A 19,937-nucleotide genomic window follows, 5' to 3' on the forward strand; every position below is an offset into this window, starting at 1 on the left:
AACAAATATAAAAAATGAGTGTGGTGGCTTATGCTTCTAACTCCAGACACTCCAGAGGCTGAGACAGGAGGATCACAAGTTTGAGGCCAGACTGAGCAATTTATGGAGGCCCAAGCAACTTGGTGAGACCCTGTCTGAGCATAAAAAATAAAAAGGGCTGGGGATGTGGGTCATTAGTTAAGTGCCCCTGGGTTCAATTCCTGGTACCAAAAATAAATAAAATAAAATGGTCTGAGGCTGTAGCTAGTAGTACCATGCTCTGAGTTCAATTTCCAGTGCCACAAAAATAGTGAAAGTATACATATATACACACACACATGCTCATGCAATGGTAGACCAGATAACTATGAAAAAGAAAGAAGTAGATCAATCTATGGTTAGTGATATGAAACAGGCTCAAGACATATACTTAAATTTAAAAAATCCAGTTGATGAATAGTATTTATGATTGATGCCATTTGTTTTTAAAAAATTGATATTTGTGTGTGTTTTTTGTTTTGTTTTGTTTTGTTTTTGGTGGTACTGGGAATTGAACCCAGAGGCACTTTACCACATCCCAAGCCCTTTTTTATTTTGAGATAGCATCTCACTAAATTGCTTAGGACCTTGTTAAATTGCTGAGGCTGTCCTGGAACTTGTGATCCTCCTGCCTCAGCCTCCTGAGCCCCTGGGATTACAGGTGTGCACCATCACGCCTGGCTTTGATGTCTTTTTTTTTTTTTTTTTTTTTTTTATATAGGGAATTGAACCCAGGGGTGCTCAACCACTGGGTCACATCCCCAGCCCTTTTTTATATTTTCTTTAGAGATAGGGTCTTGCTGAGTTGCTTAGGGTCTCACTAGTTACCAAGGCTGGCTTTGAACTCACAATCCTCCTGCCTCAGCCTCCTAAACTGCTGGGATTACAGATGTGCACCATCACACCTGACTTGGCTTTGATATCTTTACTAATAAATGAGAATGGTGCTGTGGGAAATCATAGGCCTTTATATTCTTCTTTCTATGTATGTTTCTGAATTTGCTTTTTGTTTGTTTGTTTTTTGTGGTGCTAGAACCCAGGCTGTGGAGACTCATGCTAGGCAGGCTCACTACTGCTGAGTCACATTCCCAGTCCCAATTTGAATTTTTATTTAAAATAAATATTACTTTTATAATTGAAGGATACTATCTAGATCAATCATTGGAGGAAGAAGATATCAAGAATGTCATGGAGTATATAGTGCCTATTACACAGTGTAATCAATCCTTGCCAACTAAAGACAAAATCTTCAGTGGCTCCCCACAGCTTTCAGAATAAAGTCCAGATTCCTCACTGTGATCTGTTCCCTGCTCCTGGCTCATCCTGCCCCCCACACCAAACATAACTGTTCACCCAGTAGAACACCTGCTTTCCTTGCACAGGTACCACATGTACTTTCTCTGTCTGGAATCTCTGCTCTAAAGTATGATGTACTATAAAATTATCTCCTGGGGTGTAGCTAAGTGGATAGAGTGCTTGCCTAGCACGAACAAGATCCTGGATTCAATTCCCAGTACTGCAAAACAAACAAACAAACAAACAAAACAAAAGCAAAAACGACAAAACTCCTGGCACTTAGTAAAAACCTACAGTGTTGGCTATCATTATGATAACATCTTTCTTGTTGTATATATATATATATATATTTTTTTTTTTTTCTGTTTTCATTCTCATATGGAATTACTTATGCACTTTACAAGTTGTCAGCCAATTTAAAGAATAAAAAGGGATAGGGATGTAGCTCTGTGGTAAAGCACCCCTGCGTTCAATTCCCCTACCATACCAAACCAAACCAAACCAAACCAAACCAGATCAAACAAACAAAACAAACTCCAAAAAACAAACACACCTTGGCCTGGGTTCCTTGTGTTCTGTCAAGTTACCTTCCAAAGATCTACGGGAAAATAGATACGGGCGGGGCCTATCGGGGGATTTGACCCTTTATCTTGGTATTTCTTCTCCTTGTATCCCGCCCATGTCCCTTTTGCTTTTAGGGAGGAGTTTCTTCTGAATTCACAGTGGTTTTGTATCAAGTATATCCAGTTCCTTTAAGGTCTTGGGTGACGTAATAGCTAGACCCTCCTCTCTCCCGCCTCACTGTACTGTTGTAAGCCCTGCCCACTGTTTTACGACCTCCGCCAATTATCTCCACGACGTTTTCCGCGCCTCATCCGGGCTCCTAGGATTGGGAACTAGGCTTCGTAACTAGGCAACTGCCGAACCTCCCGCTCCAGCGGATTTGCATTTCAGTTGGTGGCTGCTCTTCACGAACGGTTGCGGACTGCCGCAGCCAAGTGCTCCGCCCTGCGTTGCCATAACGACAGTACACAATCTTACTACCCACTCTGCGCTTCTTCCAAAACAATCCTTCCTTCTCAGATCTAAGACCCTCTCCAGAACTGCTTCTAGTTAAGCAGATCCGGGGTCAGCATCCCTTTGCGAATGGGCATTACTTGGGAGGGTTGAAGACTGCACGTCAGACTGGTGTTTCAGAAGTCAGGGAAATGGGGCTAAGCTGGGAGGCAAAGCTATAAGCAATGAATAGAGTGTGTCGGGGCGGGTTAGAGTTGGAAGAGGGAAGGTGAGGGTAACGGAGGGGAGGAAGAGAAATTGGTAGGGGAGATTGAAGGATGACTTGGCTTAAGGGTAAGATGGAAGAAGTGGAGAGAAGGAAGTCCAGGAAACAGGGAAACTGGTCTGCTGGAGAGTTGCAACTGTGAAGGTCAGAAAAGGTCTGGGGGTCCAGGAAGGTATTTCTGAAGGGAAAGGTGTCCTGTATGATATGTGCGAAGTGGATGTTGGAAGTCAAAACGAAATGTTCACAAGATGAGGGAAGAAGCTCAGTTGAAAGGGCAGGTGTGATAGGCAGGGTCTATGTCAATGGAGGTCAGGGAGCTGAGGGTTGGTGAAAGCCAAATCTTTCTTTCTCAGGACAAGGACCGAGCTTGATCTGACTCCAGAACCTTCCAGCGGGGAGAAAGATGTCAGATGAAGATGATCTGGATGACTATGAGCCAGAGCCAGAGCCAGACGAGGAAGATCTGGAAAAAGAAGATGATGAGAAGGAGACAGAGGAGTGGGAGGACTACAGGAAGGAGGGGGAAGAGTTCTCTGAGGAAGTGAGAACCTGCAAAGGGAGGGTCCTAAGGTTGGGGTGGGCTGGAAAGGGATGTCTTACTCTATTTCCTCCTGCAGTGGATGCCTACCCCTCTCACCGAGAACATGATGAAGGAAGGGCTTTCTTTGCTGTGTAAGACTGGTAATGGACTGGCGCATGCTTATGTTAAGCTGGAGCTTAAAGACAGGTGTGTTTATGAGGAATCAGATGAGGACTAAGATATTGTAGGGTCCCACCTGCTTTACCACTCTCATTCCTGGGTGTTTGGACTGAAAGTTTAGATCTCTCTCATCCTGAACTAGTGGGGAGGGAAGGATAGAATTTACTTTTCAGGATCTCTTAATTCTCTCTGGGGATGGAGGTATAGCTCAGTGGCAGTACGCTTGCCTAACATCGGTCCTAGGCCCTGGGTTGAACCCCAGTGCTGCAAAACAAACGAATAAAAGTCTCCTTGGAGAAATGGAGACTAAGAGTATGTGTGATGTTGCTGCTGGACTTCTGCACCTATCCTTTAGAGTGTAGATCTCAACTCTTCAAAGACAGTCTCTGCCCTCAACAGGACTCATGTACTTGGCTAAGTAGTAGAACACTTGTATTTGATCCCTGGCACCACAGAACAAAAGAAAATAAAAAAAACTCACCTATCTTCTCTTTCCCCTACCATCTGTCACCTATTCTCCCTATTATAAGCCATCTCCATGTTGCCCTCTGCTTTAGCATCTCTGCCTATTCTGTGTTCTTACCTCTAATCCTCCCTCTGCCATCTCCTAGGGACCTGACAGACATTAACTTGCTGCGCTCCTACATCCATCTGCGCTATGTGGATATTTCTGAAAACCACCTGACAGACCTGTCACCACTCAATTTCCTCACCCACTTGCTGTGGCTTAAAGCTGATAGCAATCAGCTTCGGACTGCCCGACTGAATGAACTACCCTACCTGCAGATTGCTAGTTTTGCCTACAACCAGATCACTGACACTGAAGGCATCTCTCATCCTCGGCTAGGAAGCCTGGATCTCAAAGGTGGGTCCTTAGGATGGGCTACACAAGATGCTTTCCTTCCTTCCTTTTTTTTTTTTTTTTTTTCTTTCAGTCTTTCAGTACTGAGGATTAAACCCATGGCCTCAAGCGTGCTAGGCAAGCACTGTTACCACTGAGATACATTCCTGGCCCAGATTCTTTCCTTCCTAGTCTGGGTCTGACTGAAGGGCCATATTGTCCTTGACTGAGTCACACAGCACTCTTCATTCATTCATTCATTCATTCGTTAAGGCACTTGCAGAGGTAGGGGTGTAGCTTAGTGGAAGAGCACTTTTCTAACATGCATGATGCCTTGGAATCATCCCCAGCACCAGAAACACACATACACACACAGGTCAAGAAGTTCATTATGGTTCATTATAACAGTTCTTTGTGTTGGGGATATAGCAGTGAACAAAACATAAATTCCACCCCTGTAATCCCAGCAGCTCAGGCGGCTGAGGCAGGAGGATCACAAATTCAATGCCAGTCTCAGCAATTTAGCAAGGCCCTAAGTAACTTAGTGAGACCCTGTTTTAAAATAAAAAAATAAAAGGGTTGGGGATGTAGCTCACTGGTTTAATCCCCACTACCCTCCCCCCTTATATTCCAATACTTGTGTAGCTTACATTCTAGTTGGGGGAGACAGACAATTCACAATGAACACAATAAAAAAAAAATCTGAGCATGGTGATGTATGCCTGTAATTCCAGTGACCTGTGGAACTTAGATAAATGGATTGCAAAATTTGAGACCAGCCTGGGCAACTTAGCAAGATCCTGTCTCAAAATTAAAAAAAAAAAAAAGGCTGGAGGTGTTACTCAGTGGTAAAGTATCCCTTGTTTCAATTAAAAAGCGCGATAAATGCTGTGGAAAAGATAGATCAGACAACAGGAATGGGGGCAAGCACAGATGGCAATTTTAAATAGGTTAATTGGTTAGAACAAGTATCATTAAGAAGATGACATTTAAGCAAAAACTTGAGAGAGAGTTAGATATGTAGATTGCTTGGACACTCTTCATTTGATCCTCAAAGGCTTGGGTGGATCCACTTGCCCCAGGGCTCTGAAGTTGTTCCTTCTCACTATCCACCTTGTGTTATAGGGAGAGGACAACTCATAAACATCCCAAATTCAGGTTCTAATGCTGAACATTCAGAATGACCCTTTGAGTTCTTGACACCTTCCTTTTCCCCAGGGAACCACATCCACATGGTGACGGGTCTGGACCCCCAAAAGCTGAGCAGTCTGCACACCCTGGAGCTTCGGGGGAATCAGCTAGAATCCACCCTGGGAATCAACCTTCCTAAGCTGAAGAACCTCTTCCTGGTAGTTCACTGGACAATAGCTGGAGTGGGAAGAGGGTACAGTCCTTGGGGTCAGGATCCTTAGGTTTAGCTACTAACTTCATCATCATAATTCTAACCATTATCATTTTTTTCCAAAATGCATTTAGTTCATTTCCAAGAGTCAACATAATCTTAACAGTTACAAATTGCCCAAAAGTACAAGTCCAAAGTCTCATTTGAGAATCAAGACAAACTCTTGGCTGTGAGGCCCTGTAAAGATCAAAACAAGTTACATATAACCAAACATACAGTGGCAGGTAACCACTGTCAGTTTTTGAGCCTTTACTTGGTGCCAGATATTATGGAAATGCAAAATTAAAACTGGCAAGGTGCTTCCCACCAAGCAGGACTAATAATACACAATGTGCAGATAATAATAATTTGCTTTAATACAGAAAAATGCAGCAGCAAAATGTGTCATAACTGTGGCTCAGATATCAGACTAAGGAGATCACTTAAATGTCTAGTTTTTTAGATTTGAGATTCTTCATTCTAGGATGGTACCATAGCCACTTCTCAGTGGAGGAATGGGACTCCGGGGTCTGAGAGTGGGTTAAAGCATCTCCTCCTTAATTAGAGGTGGCATTTGTGAGATATATAGAAGGAAATTACAGCTGACCTTTCTCTGGATGGCAGTTTCTCCTAGACCTTCTTTTTTTGTACTGGAGATTGAATCCAGGGGCACTACCGCTGAGCTACATCCTCAACCCTTTTTATTATTTTGAGACAGGGTCTTTTTTGTTGTTGTACCAGGAATTTAAGGGGTACTATACCACTGAGCATGTTCACAGTCCTTTGCCCTACTTATTTTTTATTTTTAAATTTTTCTCACTAGGTTGCTGAGGCTGAAGTTTGTAATCCTCCTGCCTCAGCCTCCTGAGTTGCTGAGATTACAGGTGTGCACCGCTGTGTTTGGCTTACATTTTTTTTCTTTTGTGTGGTAGTGGGGATTGAACTCAGGGTGCTTAACCACTGAGCCACATCCCCAGCCCTTTTTCTTTTTCTTTCTTTCTTTTTTTTTTTTTTGTGGTGCTGGGGATCGAACTCAGGGACTTGTGCTTGCAGTGCAAGCACTCTACCGACTGAGCTATCTCCCCAGCCCTATTTTTCATTTTTGAGACAGCGTCTCACTAAGTTGTTTAGTGCCTCATTGAGTTGCTGAGGCTGGCTTTGAACTTGCAGTCCTTCTACCTTGGCCTCCTAAATTGCTGGGATTACAGGCATGAGCCACCACACCTGGCTCCCACATACTTTTAAAATTTTTTTTGCAGCAGTGTTGGGGATGGAACTCAGGGCCTTGCATGCTAGGCAAGCACTCTACCACTGAGCCCTCTCCTTTATTCTCTATACACCCTCTGCTCATTCATCCCTATTACTCTCCCACAGCTCCCCACCTCTTGGATTTCCTCTTTTGCTTCATTTCTTTCTGACTTCCTATCCCTGTTCTCCTCTCTTAATCAATTAACTGTGTCTTCGGGTCTAGGCCCAGAACTTGCTGAAGAAGGTTGAAGGCTTGGAGAACCTAAGCAATCTCACTACCTTGCATCTTCGAGACAATCAAATTGAAACTCTGAGTGGCTTCTCCAAGGAAATGAAATCACTGCAGTACCTCAACTTGAGGTATGTGCTCCCCGCTTGTGTCACCATTGACCAGGAACAATTTTTGAACCTGTGTTCCTTCTTGGCTCCAATCCTAGTGCATAGCCAGGTCCTCACCTCAGCCTTCTGGATGGTCACCCCTGCTTTTCTTAACTTCCTTCTGCATTTGATTCTAATTCCAACACTAAGACCTTTATAACTGGAAACTCTTGAATGCTTATTAATTAAATGTACAATTATTAAGAATATACTATGTGCCAGGCCTTGTATTGTGTTTTGGGAACATCTAAAGGAATCAGAGAGTGTCTCTGATCTTCAGGGGCTCATAATCTGTCTCCAGCTCTTTTCCTGGCCTGATTCTATACAAATTCCCACTTCCTTTCTCTATTTCCAGCTCTTTTCCTGGCCTGATTCTATACAAATTCCCACTTCCTTTCTCTATTTCTATAAACATGGTGAGTGACCTTTTTCTATTTCCTTTCTCTATTGTCTTCTCCTTAGCCCCACCTGTGAGGGATGTCTCCCTTACTGTTATTAAACACAAGATGTGTTCAGATTTGAGGGAGGAGTATTTTAAAGAAAATCTCTAGAAAGGTGCCTGGGTCTGGAGATTTTCTTTCAGCAACTCTTATCTAATGGAAGATTTTTAAATTTTTTTTTTTTTTTCCTCTCCTACCATTTCCTCCTCCTCCTTTTTTTTTTTTTTTTTTTTTTTTTTTGGTGGGGCTGGGGATCAGATCCAGGGACTCACACACATACTAACACTTGCTAAGCATGTGCTCTACCACTCAGCAATATCTTCAATCCCTAGAGGATTTATGTGTGTTTCTTCAAGCAGTGATGTAAGGAAATTGTCTCCATTCTTGGGAAATAAAAAAGAAATCAAGAGCTGGCAAGAGAAAGAATATCCAAATAGGAAGAGGTGTTTGTACCTGGAAGCCCCTATTCCTGCCTCTGACCCCTGGGGCAATCTTTTATCAATTAGTTCTGCCACATAGATCTACTAATAGCATGTATCTGCTATTTGTATATGCAGGTTTTCCTACTAATGGACTAGATAGGGATAATAGGCCCTTCCTTAGTGACTTTTTTTTTTTTTGTGGCACTGGGGATTGAACCCAGGGCCTTGTGCTTGTGAGGCAAGCACTCTACCAACTGAGCTATATCCCCAGCCCCACTTAGTGACTATTAACTGGGTATGTTTGGAGGTAAGTGGAGGAAGGGGTGTACATGTTGTCTGAATGACTGGAAGGTGCTTCTAGGGCAGAGTTGCTAAACATCCTGTAATGCATTAGAACATTCCATACAAAATGCCTGTAATGCTCCACATGAGAAACACTGCAGGAGGCCTAGCACATTCATTGAGATCAGGCTGAAACAGCTAGGTGCATTGGCCCACAACTATAATCCCAGCAGTTTGGGAAGCTGAGACAGGAGGATTGCAAATTGGAGGCCAGCCTCACTAACTTAGAGAGGCCCTAAGCAACTTAGTGAGACTCTGTCTCAAAATTAAAAAAAAAAAAAAAGATTGGGGATGTAGCTTAATGGTAAAGTACCCCTGGATTCAATCCCCAATACAGAGAGAGAGAGAGAGAGAGAGAGAGAGAGAGAGAGAGAGAGAGAGAAGAAGATCAGGCTGAAACATTTAAATAAATATGAGTATCACACAGTGAAGCACATTAGGAGACCAAAACTTGTTATTCAGACTGGGAGACCTGACCCATCTCTCGCGCTAGTTCCTTCCTATGGGGAGTATCAGCACAGCGCCACCCTCTGACCCCATGCTTAGATCCCATTTCTTCAGAATTAATACTTTTTTTTTTTGCCTTGTGCTGCTGGGGTTCAAATCCAGGGCTTGAGGATGCTAGGCAAACACTCTACCACTGAGGCACATCCCCAGTCCTCCCATTCTTTCTCTACTAAACTTGGTCCTACCTTCTAACTTCTGTTGAGGTGTGATTGACACAGAAAAAAATCTGTTGGAATAATATATGGAAATTTGCCCACTCCTCCCCAACTACAGGACAGGATATGGCTTAGCTTTGCTAGGTATAACAATGAGACATCACAGAGTAGAATATGGCACTTAGGTATCCTGGAAGGGCACAAGCAGGACAGGAGTGGAACTGGACAGCACCTGTGTGGCAAATCTGGCTGCACTTGGCAGGCCTGTCCTTACAGTCTGCATTTCTAGAAAAACAGTCCCCGTGGGAGGTTCCCTCCAGAGACCCCATTCCTAGCAGCTAGCAACCAAAGCCCATTATTCCTGGATGAACCCTCTTGACCCCACATGTTGCAGGGGCAACATGGTGAGTGACCTGGGAGAGCTGGCAAAGCTTCGGGACCTGCCCAAGCTTCGAGCCTTGGTGTTGCTGGAGAACCCATGTACAGATGAGACTGACTACCGTCAGGAGGCCCTGGTGCAGATGGCACACTTAGAGCGTCTGGACAAGGAGTTTTATGAGGAGGAAGAGCGGGCCGAGGCTGAAGAAATCCGTCAGAGGATGAAGGAGGAACAGGAGCAGGAGGCTGAGCCTGAGCATGACTTGGAACTGGACCAGTCATTGGTCTAGCAGTGGTTCTTCTAGCCTCCAAGGATAGTAAGGATGCTGGTAGGGAGGCAGTGAGAAGATGCCAAGGGGTGGGCAGATAGGGGAAGAGAAGTTTCTGCAAAAGGCAGTGGGTAAGGCAAGGTGAACCCTCAGAGAGACCAGAGTTAGGGGTGAAGGCTGAGAAGAAAGGACCAGAGGGGCCTGGGAGAACTAATAAAAAGCCTAGGAGATACATCAAGAGGTCAGAAGAGTAATTGAGAAAAACTGGGGGGGCAGACAGAGGACTTGGTGAGCAGCCAGTGCTAGCATAGAGTGAAGATGATATGAAAGAACAGGTCTGGGAGCATGGAATGGCATAGGAGAGTGGTAGTTGGTGTATGAGGAATGCAGCAGGGCCTGGGAGAGAAGGTGGGAGAGGAAGATCCTGCACTAAAACTCCAAAACTAAAAATAACAGGACACAGGGGTGAGGAGGAGAAAAGAGGGCAGGGTGAGAGACTGAGAGGAGTGCAGGGAACTGAGGCAGCTGGCACTTCTGATGGGGACTTCTGTTCTTTTCCTCCAGGAGACCAATGACCTTGACCCCAAGACCTGATAAGACTCCAGTCTCAGGCCACTACATTCATACCACTGTCCGGGGAAGACAGGATGCTTCCTTTTGCTCCAGAGCTGGGAATTCCTCACAGCCTGAGGTCCAGGCTCTGTGATGGTCACCTAGGCACTGTTGGGTGCAGTGTGAGGTGTTCCAGTGGGCCTGAGCTCGCTCTGGAGCCTAGGCAGGGGGCAGCCTTCAACAGCAGGTCTGGGTAAGCAGCCAAGGATGCTTATGCTTGTAGGATTGGCGGAGAAAAGTGCTGCGGAGGCAGTCAGGGGTGTTAGGGACAGTTCCGCTGGTTTTCAAATAAATAGACATTTTGATACTCTTGTGTCTAACTTGATTTATGAGCTACTGAGTTTGCCATGGGCTTCTCTGGCAGTGTGGGGCTCGGTACACGCAGGGTTATGGTGTGAGACCGCGCCTGTTTCCTTGGAATGTGTCGGGGCGTTGGTGAGCCTGCGTATGCTCGGCCGGTCCCGGGGCAGGTCCTGGGTCTCCCCTGTCTCCCCGTTTGCTTCCCACACCCTCCCCACCCCCACCGGTACCCAACCCGCGCTGATACGTGCGCCTCAGCCGGCAGCTCCTGACTCATCGGGGGCTCCGGGTCACATGCGCCGGCTCGGCCCTATAGGCGCCGCCCCCCGCCCGCCCCCCCCCCCTCCGCGCTGGCGAGCCGCAGCAGTCTCCGCTGCCACCACTCCCGCTCTCTCTGCGCTTTAGCCACTGCCACCGCCACCGCCACCGCCACCAGCTGAGTCTGCTGCCTCGAGGTGAAGCCCTGGCCCAGCCGGCGACCCTCTGACTCCCTTTCCCTGGCCGTGTCCCTTCCTCCTTCCTTGTCCTTCGTGCATCTCTGCGGGTGGCGCTGCGCACCTGCTCTTCACCCTCGCTCCCCGGCACCTTCCATCCCCCCCACCCCCCTCCGCCTTCGCGGACCTCTCCTCTGGCTTTCAGGTTTTCGCCCCCTCGTTTAGGAACCTACCCTCTCTGCACCTGCTTCTAACTGCGCGTTTCTTCACCCTTGCCTGCCCTCTTTCCCCGTGCCTCGGATCCAGCCGATTTGTTTCTTAAGTTCGGCATCTCCGCGGGCTGTGCATTTTATTCTGGCATGTCTTTTTTGCTTTGCAATGGGGGAGATGCCTTCTCTTACCCTTCCTTAGCTCCCCCAGACTTCCTCTAGACTCCCCTCTCTCCTACTCCTTCCCCACGTCGCCCCTCTCCTTTTGCAATTCCTTTTCTCAGCTCTATGGAGGAGGGAAGGAAGGAGTGGGGAATTTGGGGACTGAGGAGAGTCTGGGCCCAGCCTCACTACCCCATCAGGTCTCATGCTTCCCCACTCAGCTGCAACCCCCAGGTACTGGAGGGCCCCCTAGATTCCTCTACTGCACGTTTCTCAGAAAGAGGGACTCGTGTTTGGGAGAGAGGTTGGGACCCTGGAGTGTTAAGTATGTGTAGGATGTGGACTCTCAGGAGAGGTTGCGCAGACAACCCACCTTCTTCCTACTTCCAAGGAAAAATGCCAGCCAGGCAGCCATTCTGCTCTGGGGATATCGGGGGGAACCCCACCGGCTGGAGAAGCTGCTGAGGGCGAGGGAACCACTGTCATGTCCCTCCCCACCTCACTGCGAGTTCTCCCTGCGGAGTTCTCCCATCTCCTCTTTTGATGGCACCCCGCCCCCCTGCAGTGACTTCCCCTTCCTCACTGCATTGACCTTCTCCTCTCCCCATGGGGGAAGGGGGTACCCCTTCTATAGCCTCTTGACTGCAGCCAGCTCCTCCCCACCCCCCACCCACTGCAGTAACCTCTTTCCCATCCCTCCCAACCTCTGGCCCCTCCCACTGATATCAAGCTCCACCCCTCTAAGCCTCCTGTCTTTCTTCCCTTTCACCCAAAGAGATCCCAGCCATCATGTCCATAGAGAAGATCTGGGCGCGGGAGATCCTGGACTCCCGTGGGAATCCCACCGTGGAGGTGGATCTGCATACTGCTAAGGGTAATGTACTAAGTCTGGTCTAGGTTGAGAGGCCTTCCTTGATACTCTGAGGAAATTGGGTCCTGGGCCAGGCTCACAAGGCTGGATTGTGGAGTTGAACCTCCTTGTCTAGGGGAGCCAGGTTAGGTGGGTCTGTGTTCTAGTTTAGTGTGAGATGTGCCCTACCTCTGTATATCTGCTTCTCTGTGTGTGTGTGTGTGTGTGTATGTGTGGTGCTTCCTGGCAGAGCTTCATTTCTATGGCTTCCACTTGTGCCTGTGGGCTTCTGCTGGGTGGATGAGGAGGCCACTGTTTATGTAGCTGACTGTGTGTGTGGGGGATGGTGTGTGTAGTGTTATGGAGAAGTATGGGGAGAGGACTGGATGTGGCAGGCAGGAGTTTAGGATCAGGATTGGAAGGCTAAAGGAATCCCTGTCCCTGTAGTGTCTTTCTCCCTCCTTCCTCATTCCTTGTCTTCTCCAGGTCTTTTCCGAGCTGCAGTCCCCAGTGGAGCCTCCACTGGCATCTATGAGGCCCTGGAGTTGAGGGATGGGGACAAACAGCGTTACTTAGGCAAAGGTGAGGCCCTTTCTCTTTTCTAGGCTCTGCCATTCCTCAGCCTTATACCCTTACCTCACATGCTCCCCAACCCTCTCCTAGCATGCCTTCCCCTCCTCTTTTCTCTGACTTCCCCTGACCCAGTCCAGCCTCTCTTCCTCTTCCCAGGTGTCCTGAAGGCAGTGGACCACATCAACAGCACTATTGCACCAGCTCTCATCAGCTCAGTGAGGCCCACTCTTTGCTGGGGATGGCAGGACCAATGTCCTGGAAGGAATCCTGGATGGGAAGGAGGATGGGGAGGGAAAGACCCATCTTTTAGGAATCATGGTTACAAGGGGAAGGGTGGGGAAAAGACTTCTTATTGTCCCCTGCTCCCATGGGAGTTCACATCCCATAATGCTAGCAGGCTGCTGTCATAGAGACCTGGTTGGATGCTAGCCAGATGAGAGCCTGTGTGAATGGGGGGACCCTGTACCTTAGGGCCCAGCCTCTATCCTGGCTCTGGGTGATGGGGGCTGTGCCCACAGGGTCTCTCTGTGGTGGAGCAAGAGAAACTGGACAACCTGATGCTGGAGTTGGATGGGACTGAGAACAAATGTAAGTAGGGGCTGGGAGGAAGTGGGTATGAGGGTAGAACAATAGAATAGATAGGAACTAAATGGGGTCTCTGCTGGGGGGCTTCCTCAGAGACTGTCAGAGGATTTCTTCCATGCTCCCAAAGCCACTGCAGTGGGAGGGAGTAACATTAGACAGAAGAAGAATTTATTTGTAGCATAAAGAGGAGGGAGTTGGCCTAAGTCTGGGGGAGTTTAAAAGGGGTGTGGCTTTCTGCCCTTTCTAATACCCTCCTTCCACCTCCTCCCCCTGCCCTGCCATTTTCAGGACAGAATGGATGGGATGTCACTGGGGTGAGGAGAGGGGAGGGGGATCTCCTTTCCTGGCTCTTTTTGGGGAATATAGGTAGAGTCAGGGCTAGAAGGATAAGGAACATTTTTGCTCAGTGCCTTTTTCTATAATCTCTCAGCCAAGTTTGGGGCCAATGCCATCCTGGGTGTGTCCCTGGCCATTTGTAAGGCAGGGGCGGCTGAGCGGGAATTGCCCCTATATCGCCATATTGCTCAGCTGGCTGGGAACTCAGATCTCATCCTGCCTGTGCCGGTGAGCACTGTACTATGCTTGAGCCTCTCTCAGGGGTGGGAGGGAGGGAGCATGAAATCTTATGAGGAACAATGAGGGGGACATGAATGGGGCAGCTAATGAGAAGGGATGGGAACATGAAACTCAGTCTGGTGATCTGGGTACAGTTCCAGTACAGATCTGGGTACAGCACTCTCATGGGCAGAGAGAGAAGGGCTCTTTGACTATCCTCTCTGGCTCCCCAGGCCTTCAATGTGATCAATGGTGGCTCTCATGCTGGAAACAAGCTGGCCATGCAGGAGTTCATGATCCTCCCAGTGGGTGCTGAGAGCTTCCGGGATGCCATGCGCCTTGGGGCAGAGGTGTACCACACCCTTAAGGGGGTCATCAAGGACAAGTATGGCAAGGATGCCACCAATGTGGGAGATGAAGGTGGCTTTGCCCCCAATATCCTGGAAAACAGTGAAGGTGAGGTCAGAAGCCCCACTTCCAGTTCAAAGGCTTATTGTATTCTGAGACATCATGACAGAAGGGCTTCCACTTTAGGAGTCCTGAGGAATGTTGGGTGGAGGGTCCTTGAAACTGCTGTAAGCCCCAAGAAGTACCAGCCCTTGGGGTAGGTTCCTGGGGCCTGCCAAGTTACATGCAGACTCAGGATAGTCTTTTACCTGCTTAACCAGATCTGTTAGTATCTGTAAGTTCTCACTGGAGCCCCTGAGAATACTGGGAGCTGGTCTTGGTGATCTTGGGGTCCATCCCATCCTTTAACTCCATAGGAGATATATCAAATTCCAGGGAGCCATTCCAAATCAATCCCAGCCTTTTAGGCCTCTAGGATCCCTAAATCTTTCTTTGCCCTGGGAGAAACTGTATTGAGGTTCAGTTATAGGTAGTGGTAAAGTTCTGTGCTAGAGGTACTGTAGTTCAGTAGTAGAACACTCACCTAAGTATACTTGAGACTTAGGTTTGATCTCCAGCATTACAAAATACAGAAATAAAAGTAAAGAGAGAGAAAAGTTGTTTCTGGGACTAAATTGCCTGAATTTATTTAAACCTTGACTTGAAAAGTTAACTTGAAAAGTTAACTTCTGGGCTGGGGAGATAGCTCAGTTGGTAGAGTGCTTGCCTTGCAAGCACAAAGCCCTGGGTTCGATCCTCAGCACTGCAAAAAAAAAAAAAAAAAAAGAAAAGTTAACTTCTCTGTGCTTCCTTTTCCTTATCTGTAAAATGGAAATAATAATACTTTATACCTCATAGCATCATTGTGAGGATTAAATGAGATCATATCTATAGTTAGGTGATGTGATACTATTAAAGAAAAACTATTCACAATAATTCCATTTCTCTGTCCCCCTAGAATATGGGAAGATGGCTTCTCCCAGACCTAGAGATAATCTCTACCACCACCTTAACCACACCTCCCCAGCAACAGTCCTCTACTGCTCAAAAATTTTTTTCTCCCTTTTCCCTCCCTGCCCACTCCTCCTGCATATAATCTCATTGTATTCCATCTCTAGCTTTGGAGCTGGTGAAGGAAGCCATCGATAAGGCTGGCTACACAGAAAAGATTGTCATTGGCATGGATGTCGCTGCCTCAGAGTTTTATCGAGATGGCAAATATGACTTGGACTTCAAGTCTCCCGCTGATCCTTCCAGATATATCACTGGGGACCAGCTGGGGGCACTCTACCAGGACTTTGTCAGGGACTATCCTGGTGAGAAAAGAGAGTGTGGAAGGAGCAGGGGGAGGAGCAGGAGCCAGGCAGGAATATGTAGGGGCAACTTTGGACCTTATGGGGTACCAACTTAGGTACCAGGTGGAGATGCCTAAGAGGAACTTTAGGGATAGGGTGAGAGAGCCTTCTGCAGATTGGACTTTGTTGTGCTAATGTACAGGTACCTGTGATGAGTCTGTTCTATCTACTTTGGATCCTGAATTAAAGTTGTGGGCTCTAAAAGCTACTAGGAAGCTGGCACAGTGGTGCATGCCAGTAATCCCAGCAACTTGGGAGGCTGAGGCAGAGGACTGCAAGATCAAGGTCAGCCTCAGCAATTTAGCAAGGCCCTACGCAACTTAGTGAGACACTGTCTCACAATAAAATATCAAAAGGGCTGGGAATGTGGCTCAGTGGTTAAGCACTACTGGGTTCAATCCCCAGTACACCAAAAAAGTTACTTAGATCATGGAGAGGACTTTGGAAGGAACCAGGGATGGTGAGAGGGTGAATAGTCCTAGCAGGGAACTAGCACCTTTCAGTAATCTTGATTGATGAAACTGGATGCAGAAGGGAGCTAGGACTGAGAATAGGGAAATACAATGGGAGGTTGTGGGAAGGTTCTGAACTCTTGTTGTTTGAAGGTTTTATGAAATAAAAATCAGGATAGGAATCAGGACAGGCTTGTTTGGGGAGGGAGCAAGATGAGCAGGCTTAGCCAGGGGACCTATTCATTTCAGGGAATCAAAGGGGGGTGTCTCTACTTGAAGCAGAGACCTGGGAAGATCAAAGTTCTCCTTATTACTCCTTCTGCAGTGGTATCCATTGAGGATCCATTTGACCAGGATGATTGGGCAGCTTGGTCCAAGTTCACAGCCAATGTAGGGATCCAGATTGTGGGTGATGACTTGACAGTTACCAACCCAAAGCGCATTGAACGGGCAGTAGAAGAAAAGGCCTGCAACTGTCTGCTGCTCAAGGTCAACCAGATTGGCTCAGTCACTGAAGCCATCCAAGCGTGAGTGCCTACTGGCCCTTTTACTTGGCCCCCATTTTTACAGGACCCTTCTTGCAAATGCTCCCAGCCTGATCGTGCCCAGGGCTGCTGAAAAGAGCTGGAGTCCCCTTCACAAGTTCTCTTGTCTCTAATCTCTTTCACCCATGATTCTCTGCTCCTCTCCTAGACAACTTCCCTCCAGGTGTTTCTTGACATAGACCAAGGTTGGGAGTGGGAGAGATGACCATTGTGTGGGGCTGGGCTGGGAATCAGTGCTGATGTGTGGACACAGGTGCAAGCTGGCCCAGGAGAATGGCTGGGGGGTCATGGTGAGTCATCGCTCAGGAGAGACTGAGGACACATTCATTGCTGACTTGGTGGTGGGACTGTGCACGGGCCAGGTGAGTGGGGACAACCTGAGGGGTGGAGGGAGATCCTTGTGGGATTGATGAGTTTTAGGCCCAGATGAGTCTCTCCTTCCAGTGTTTGAGGGTGTCAGGGAAATTTCAGGAGTAGAAGTTTTAGGGTTGGGGTGTAGCTCAATGGTAGAGTACTTACCTAGTATACATGAGAGATTTAGCAGTGAAGTGGCAGCTGCTGAGCTAAATTGCACATCTTTTGGAATGTTTCAGATCAAGACTGGTGCCCCATGCCGATCTGAGCGTCTGGCTAAATACAATCAGCTCATGAGGTGAGGGTCTCAGGGAAAGGTAGCCCAAGGTCACAGAGAATTAAAAACCTAGATTGCCCACTGTTATATCGCCAACATCTAGGGCCCGAATTAACAGAAGATGTTCAGCTAGGTGTGATGGCACATTTCAGGATCTTGAGTTTGGGGCCAGCTTTAGCAACTTAATGAGACCCTGTCTCTAAACAGAATATAAAAAGGGCCGGGGATGTAGCTCAGTAGTAGAACCCCCCAGATTCAATCCCCAGTCCTGAAAACCAAACCAAATGAAACCAAAACAAGACAAAAACCCCAAGACAGTAGATGCACAGCAAATACTTGTCTTTGCTTGATTGGTTTACTGACGGCCTGATTGGTAGACCACTGAGCTCACATGGGAAAGCCAGGAAATGCTCGCTGTGGGACAGGACTCAAAAACAGGTAGAATGAGGGAAAGTGGAGGCTAGAGGGACTCCTTGAAAGACATGTGGGTCCTTCCTGCTTTCCTGACTGTTTCCTTTCTGACTCATCTCAGAATTGAAGAAGAGCTGGGGGATGAAGCTCGCTTCGCTGGACACAATTTCCGCAATCCCAGTGTGCTGTGATCCCTCTACTTGCCTGGAGACTTGGAACCTCTGTCCCATCTTCCTGGAACCTCCTTCTTGCTCTCCTGACCTGTGATAGTTCACCCTGATACCCTGAGCCCCAGGGCACTCAGAAGTCCCCTGACTAGCCTGCTCCAGATGCCCTTCAGGTTCCCTGCCTCTTTGCTGTTTCTGCTCTCCCTCCTATGGGCTCCATTCTTTGGGGTACCATACTCTCCACTTCTTCCTCCTTTTTCCTTAAAAACTGGAAATGAGAATGAGGACTATAAGGAGGTCCATGAAAGAATGATCAGTGTCTATGACAGAGGAATTTCAGGGTTGGCGTGTTGAGGTGTTTAGAGTGGGACCATATGTCACTTGTGCTTTGCTCTGTTTTCCATGTTGCATATGAGCCATGAACTCTGGGTATAGTGCTGAGCAGTAGGGAATGCTGGTTATGTGGTCATGCCCAGCTAAAGCTTAGTGTATTTATTTATTCACTTATTTATTTTTAATTCATCCTGTTAATAATTTCCCTGTAACTCTCAGGCCTAAATCTGACCTGATTTGATGGAACTATGCACCTGTGTTTCATGTGGCTATAGATCCGATGATGACCTGGGGTGGGAGGTTACACTGGAATGGGAAGGGTAACAACAAAAAAGGGTCTTAACATCAGTTATGTTGTGTTTACTGACTGAAGCCCTGGGTTGGTCCAGAGTGGGGCTGTGTGTCTGGGGGACTCTTCCCATATCTTTCTCCAGCCCTAGGTTCCCTGTTCTTCCTCCAGCTGCACCAGAGTGCTGTCTCACTTCCCTGTGCTGTTCCACAGTTGCCACCACCTTTGTGGCATTGAAATGAGCACCATCATTAAAGTCTGAATCACAGTGCATTCTTGTGTCTAAGGACTCTTACTCAGCTCCAAATGAGTGGAGAGAAGATGGAGGACTTGGAAGTTGGTGACACTGGATAGCATAGCTAGGGAAGGAGGGCACCAAGAGAGGAAGACCAAATGAACAAATGTGACTAAGGTGATGGTACTGCCTACCCCAATCTGGCTGGGTGGGGTCCATGTTGCATCTGCATTCTCAGCAGCACGCTTGGCCTCAGAACCCAGAATTAGGGGTTCTTAATCTGGGATCCAGGAGTCATTGGAAGTATCAAAAATTGTGTCTGTTTGGCAGGGGGAAGCAGTCTAAAGCGTTTTTAGATTCTAAAAGGGTCCTTGATAAAAGCTGTAGACTGGAGCAGCTCATACCAGGCCTCTCCCAACAAAATTCTGGCTGATTCTGAAATGTAAGAGGACTTCATGGACATCAGTTCCTGAAAATGGGAAAGAGGGGAGGAAAAAATGGTAGCAGGGGTGCAGAGGCAGGCCTGAGGAAACAGTCCTCCCTATAGTAAACTGAAAGTACTGAACATACTCCTTGGCTGGATGGACTGTAAGGCGTGTGTCAATTTGTGACTGCAGGCCCATGTAACTCTTCAGCTCTTGTGGAGCCTCAGCATTGAACTGCTCAGCTTAAGAACCACCTTTGGGAACAAACCCCCTCCCAGTACCTTGGAGTAAGGACACATCCATCCCATCAGGCAGGGCCTACACACAGAACTACTGCCACTAGAGGGAGTTGAGGTTCTGTGGGACATTACTGGACACCAAGTGAGGTGGAGTGGGAGCAATTTCAAGGCTGTACCCTCTGCGGACCTCCCAGTCAACTCCTATGCTCTTAAGTTCTGGTCCCAGACTCCCTCTGCCATTCTGCCCACCCTAAGGCTAAAAGAGGATTCTGGCTATGTATGGGCAGGGCCAGGTCCCTCTTTGTCCTCTATTCCTGTGTTTCTGACACCTCAGCCATTTTCAGTTCAAACAACTTCTTATGCATGGGCATGATCTCACACCCTTGAAATCTCAGCGACTCTGGGAGGCTGAGGCAGGAGGACTGCAAGTTTGAGGCCAGCCTGAGCAACTTAAGGAGATCCTGTCTCAAAATAAAAAGGACTGGGAATGTAGTTCAGTGGTAAAATGTTCCTGTGTTGAATCCCTAGTAC

General features: G+C 47.5%; 2 protein-coding genes and 1 non-coding gene across 5 annotated transcripts; 2 read left to right on the top strand and 1 right to left on the bottom strand.

Moving 5' to 3' along the window:
- The first annotated feature begins 2,315 nt into the window (after window positions 1–2,315).
- Lrrc23 (leucine rich repeat containing 23) lies at window positions 2,316–10,422 on the top strand. 3 transcript variants are annotated; one of them, XM_047550479.1, is made up of 8 exons: window positions 2,316–2,442; window positions 2,950–3,137; window positions 3,214–3,323; window positions 3,908–4,161; window positions 5,356–5,486; window positions 6,990–7,126; window positions 9,405–9,717; window positions 10,222–10,422. In XM_047550479.1, exons 2-7 carry the CDS (start codon window positions 3,000–3,002, stop codon window positions 9,676–9,678), a joined length of 1,044 nt encoding a protein of 347 aa, XP_047406435.1. In that variant the 5' UTR covers window positions 2,316–2,442; window positions 2,950–2,999; the 3' UTR covers window positions 9,679–9,717; window positions 10,222–10,422. The 3 variants fall into 3 exon arrangements, with proteins under 3 accessions (XP_047406435.1, XP_047406432.1, XP_047406434.1); XM_047550476.1 differs by having other exon boundaries at window positions 9,405–9,705; XM_047550478.1 differs by lacking the exon at window positions 2,316–2,442 and adding an exon at window positions 2,617–2,740 and having other exon boundaries at window positions 9,405–9,705.
- Trnav-cac (transfer RNA valine (anticodon CAC)) lies at window positions 8,203–8,276 on the bottom strand. The gene has a single exon. It is a non-coding gene; the product is annotated as a tRNA-Val (tRNA).
- A 491-nt stretch (window positions 10,423–10,913) lies between the features above and the next one.
- Eno2 (enolase 2) lies at window positions 10,914–18,774 on the top strand. The gene is made up of 12 exons (XM_047551826.1): window positions 10,914–11,024; window positions 12,150–12,248; window positions 12,711–12,806; window positions 12,954–13,012; window positions 13,316–13,385; window positions 13,813–13,946; window positions 14,171–14,393; window positions 15,443–15,640; window positions 16,457–16,658; window positions 16,930–17,038; window positions 17,270–17,328; window positions 17,840–18,774. The coding sequence occupies exons 2-12, from the start codon at window positions 12,164–12,166 to the stop codon at window positions 17,907–17,909; spliced, it is 1,305 nt and encodes a 434-aa protein (XP_047407782.1). The 5' UTR covers window positions 10,914–11,024; window positions 12,150–12,163; the 3' UTR covers window positions 17,910–18,774.
- The last annotated feature ends 1,163 nt before the right edge of the window (window positions 18,775–19,937 follow it).

Source organism: Sciurus carolinensis, chromosome 4 (assembly GCF_902686445.1).
Source record: "Sciurus carolinensis chromosome 4, mSciCar1.2, whole genome shotgun sequence".
Taxonomy (NCBI): Eukaryota; Metazoa; Chordata; class Mammalia; order Rodentia; family Sciuridae; genus Sciurus; species Sciurus carolinensis.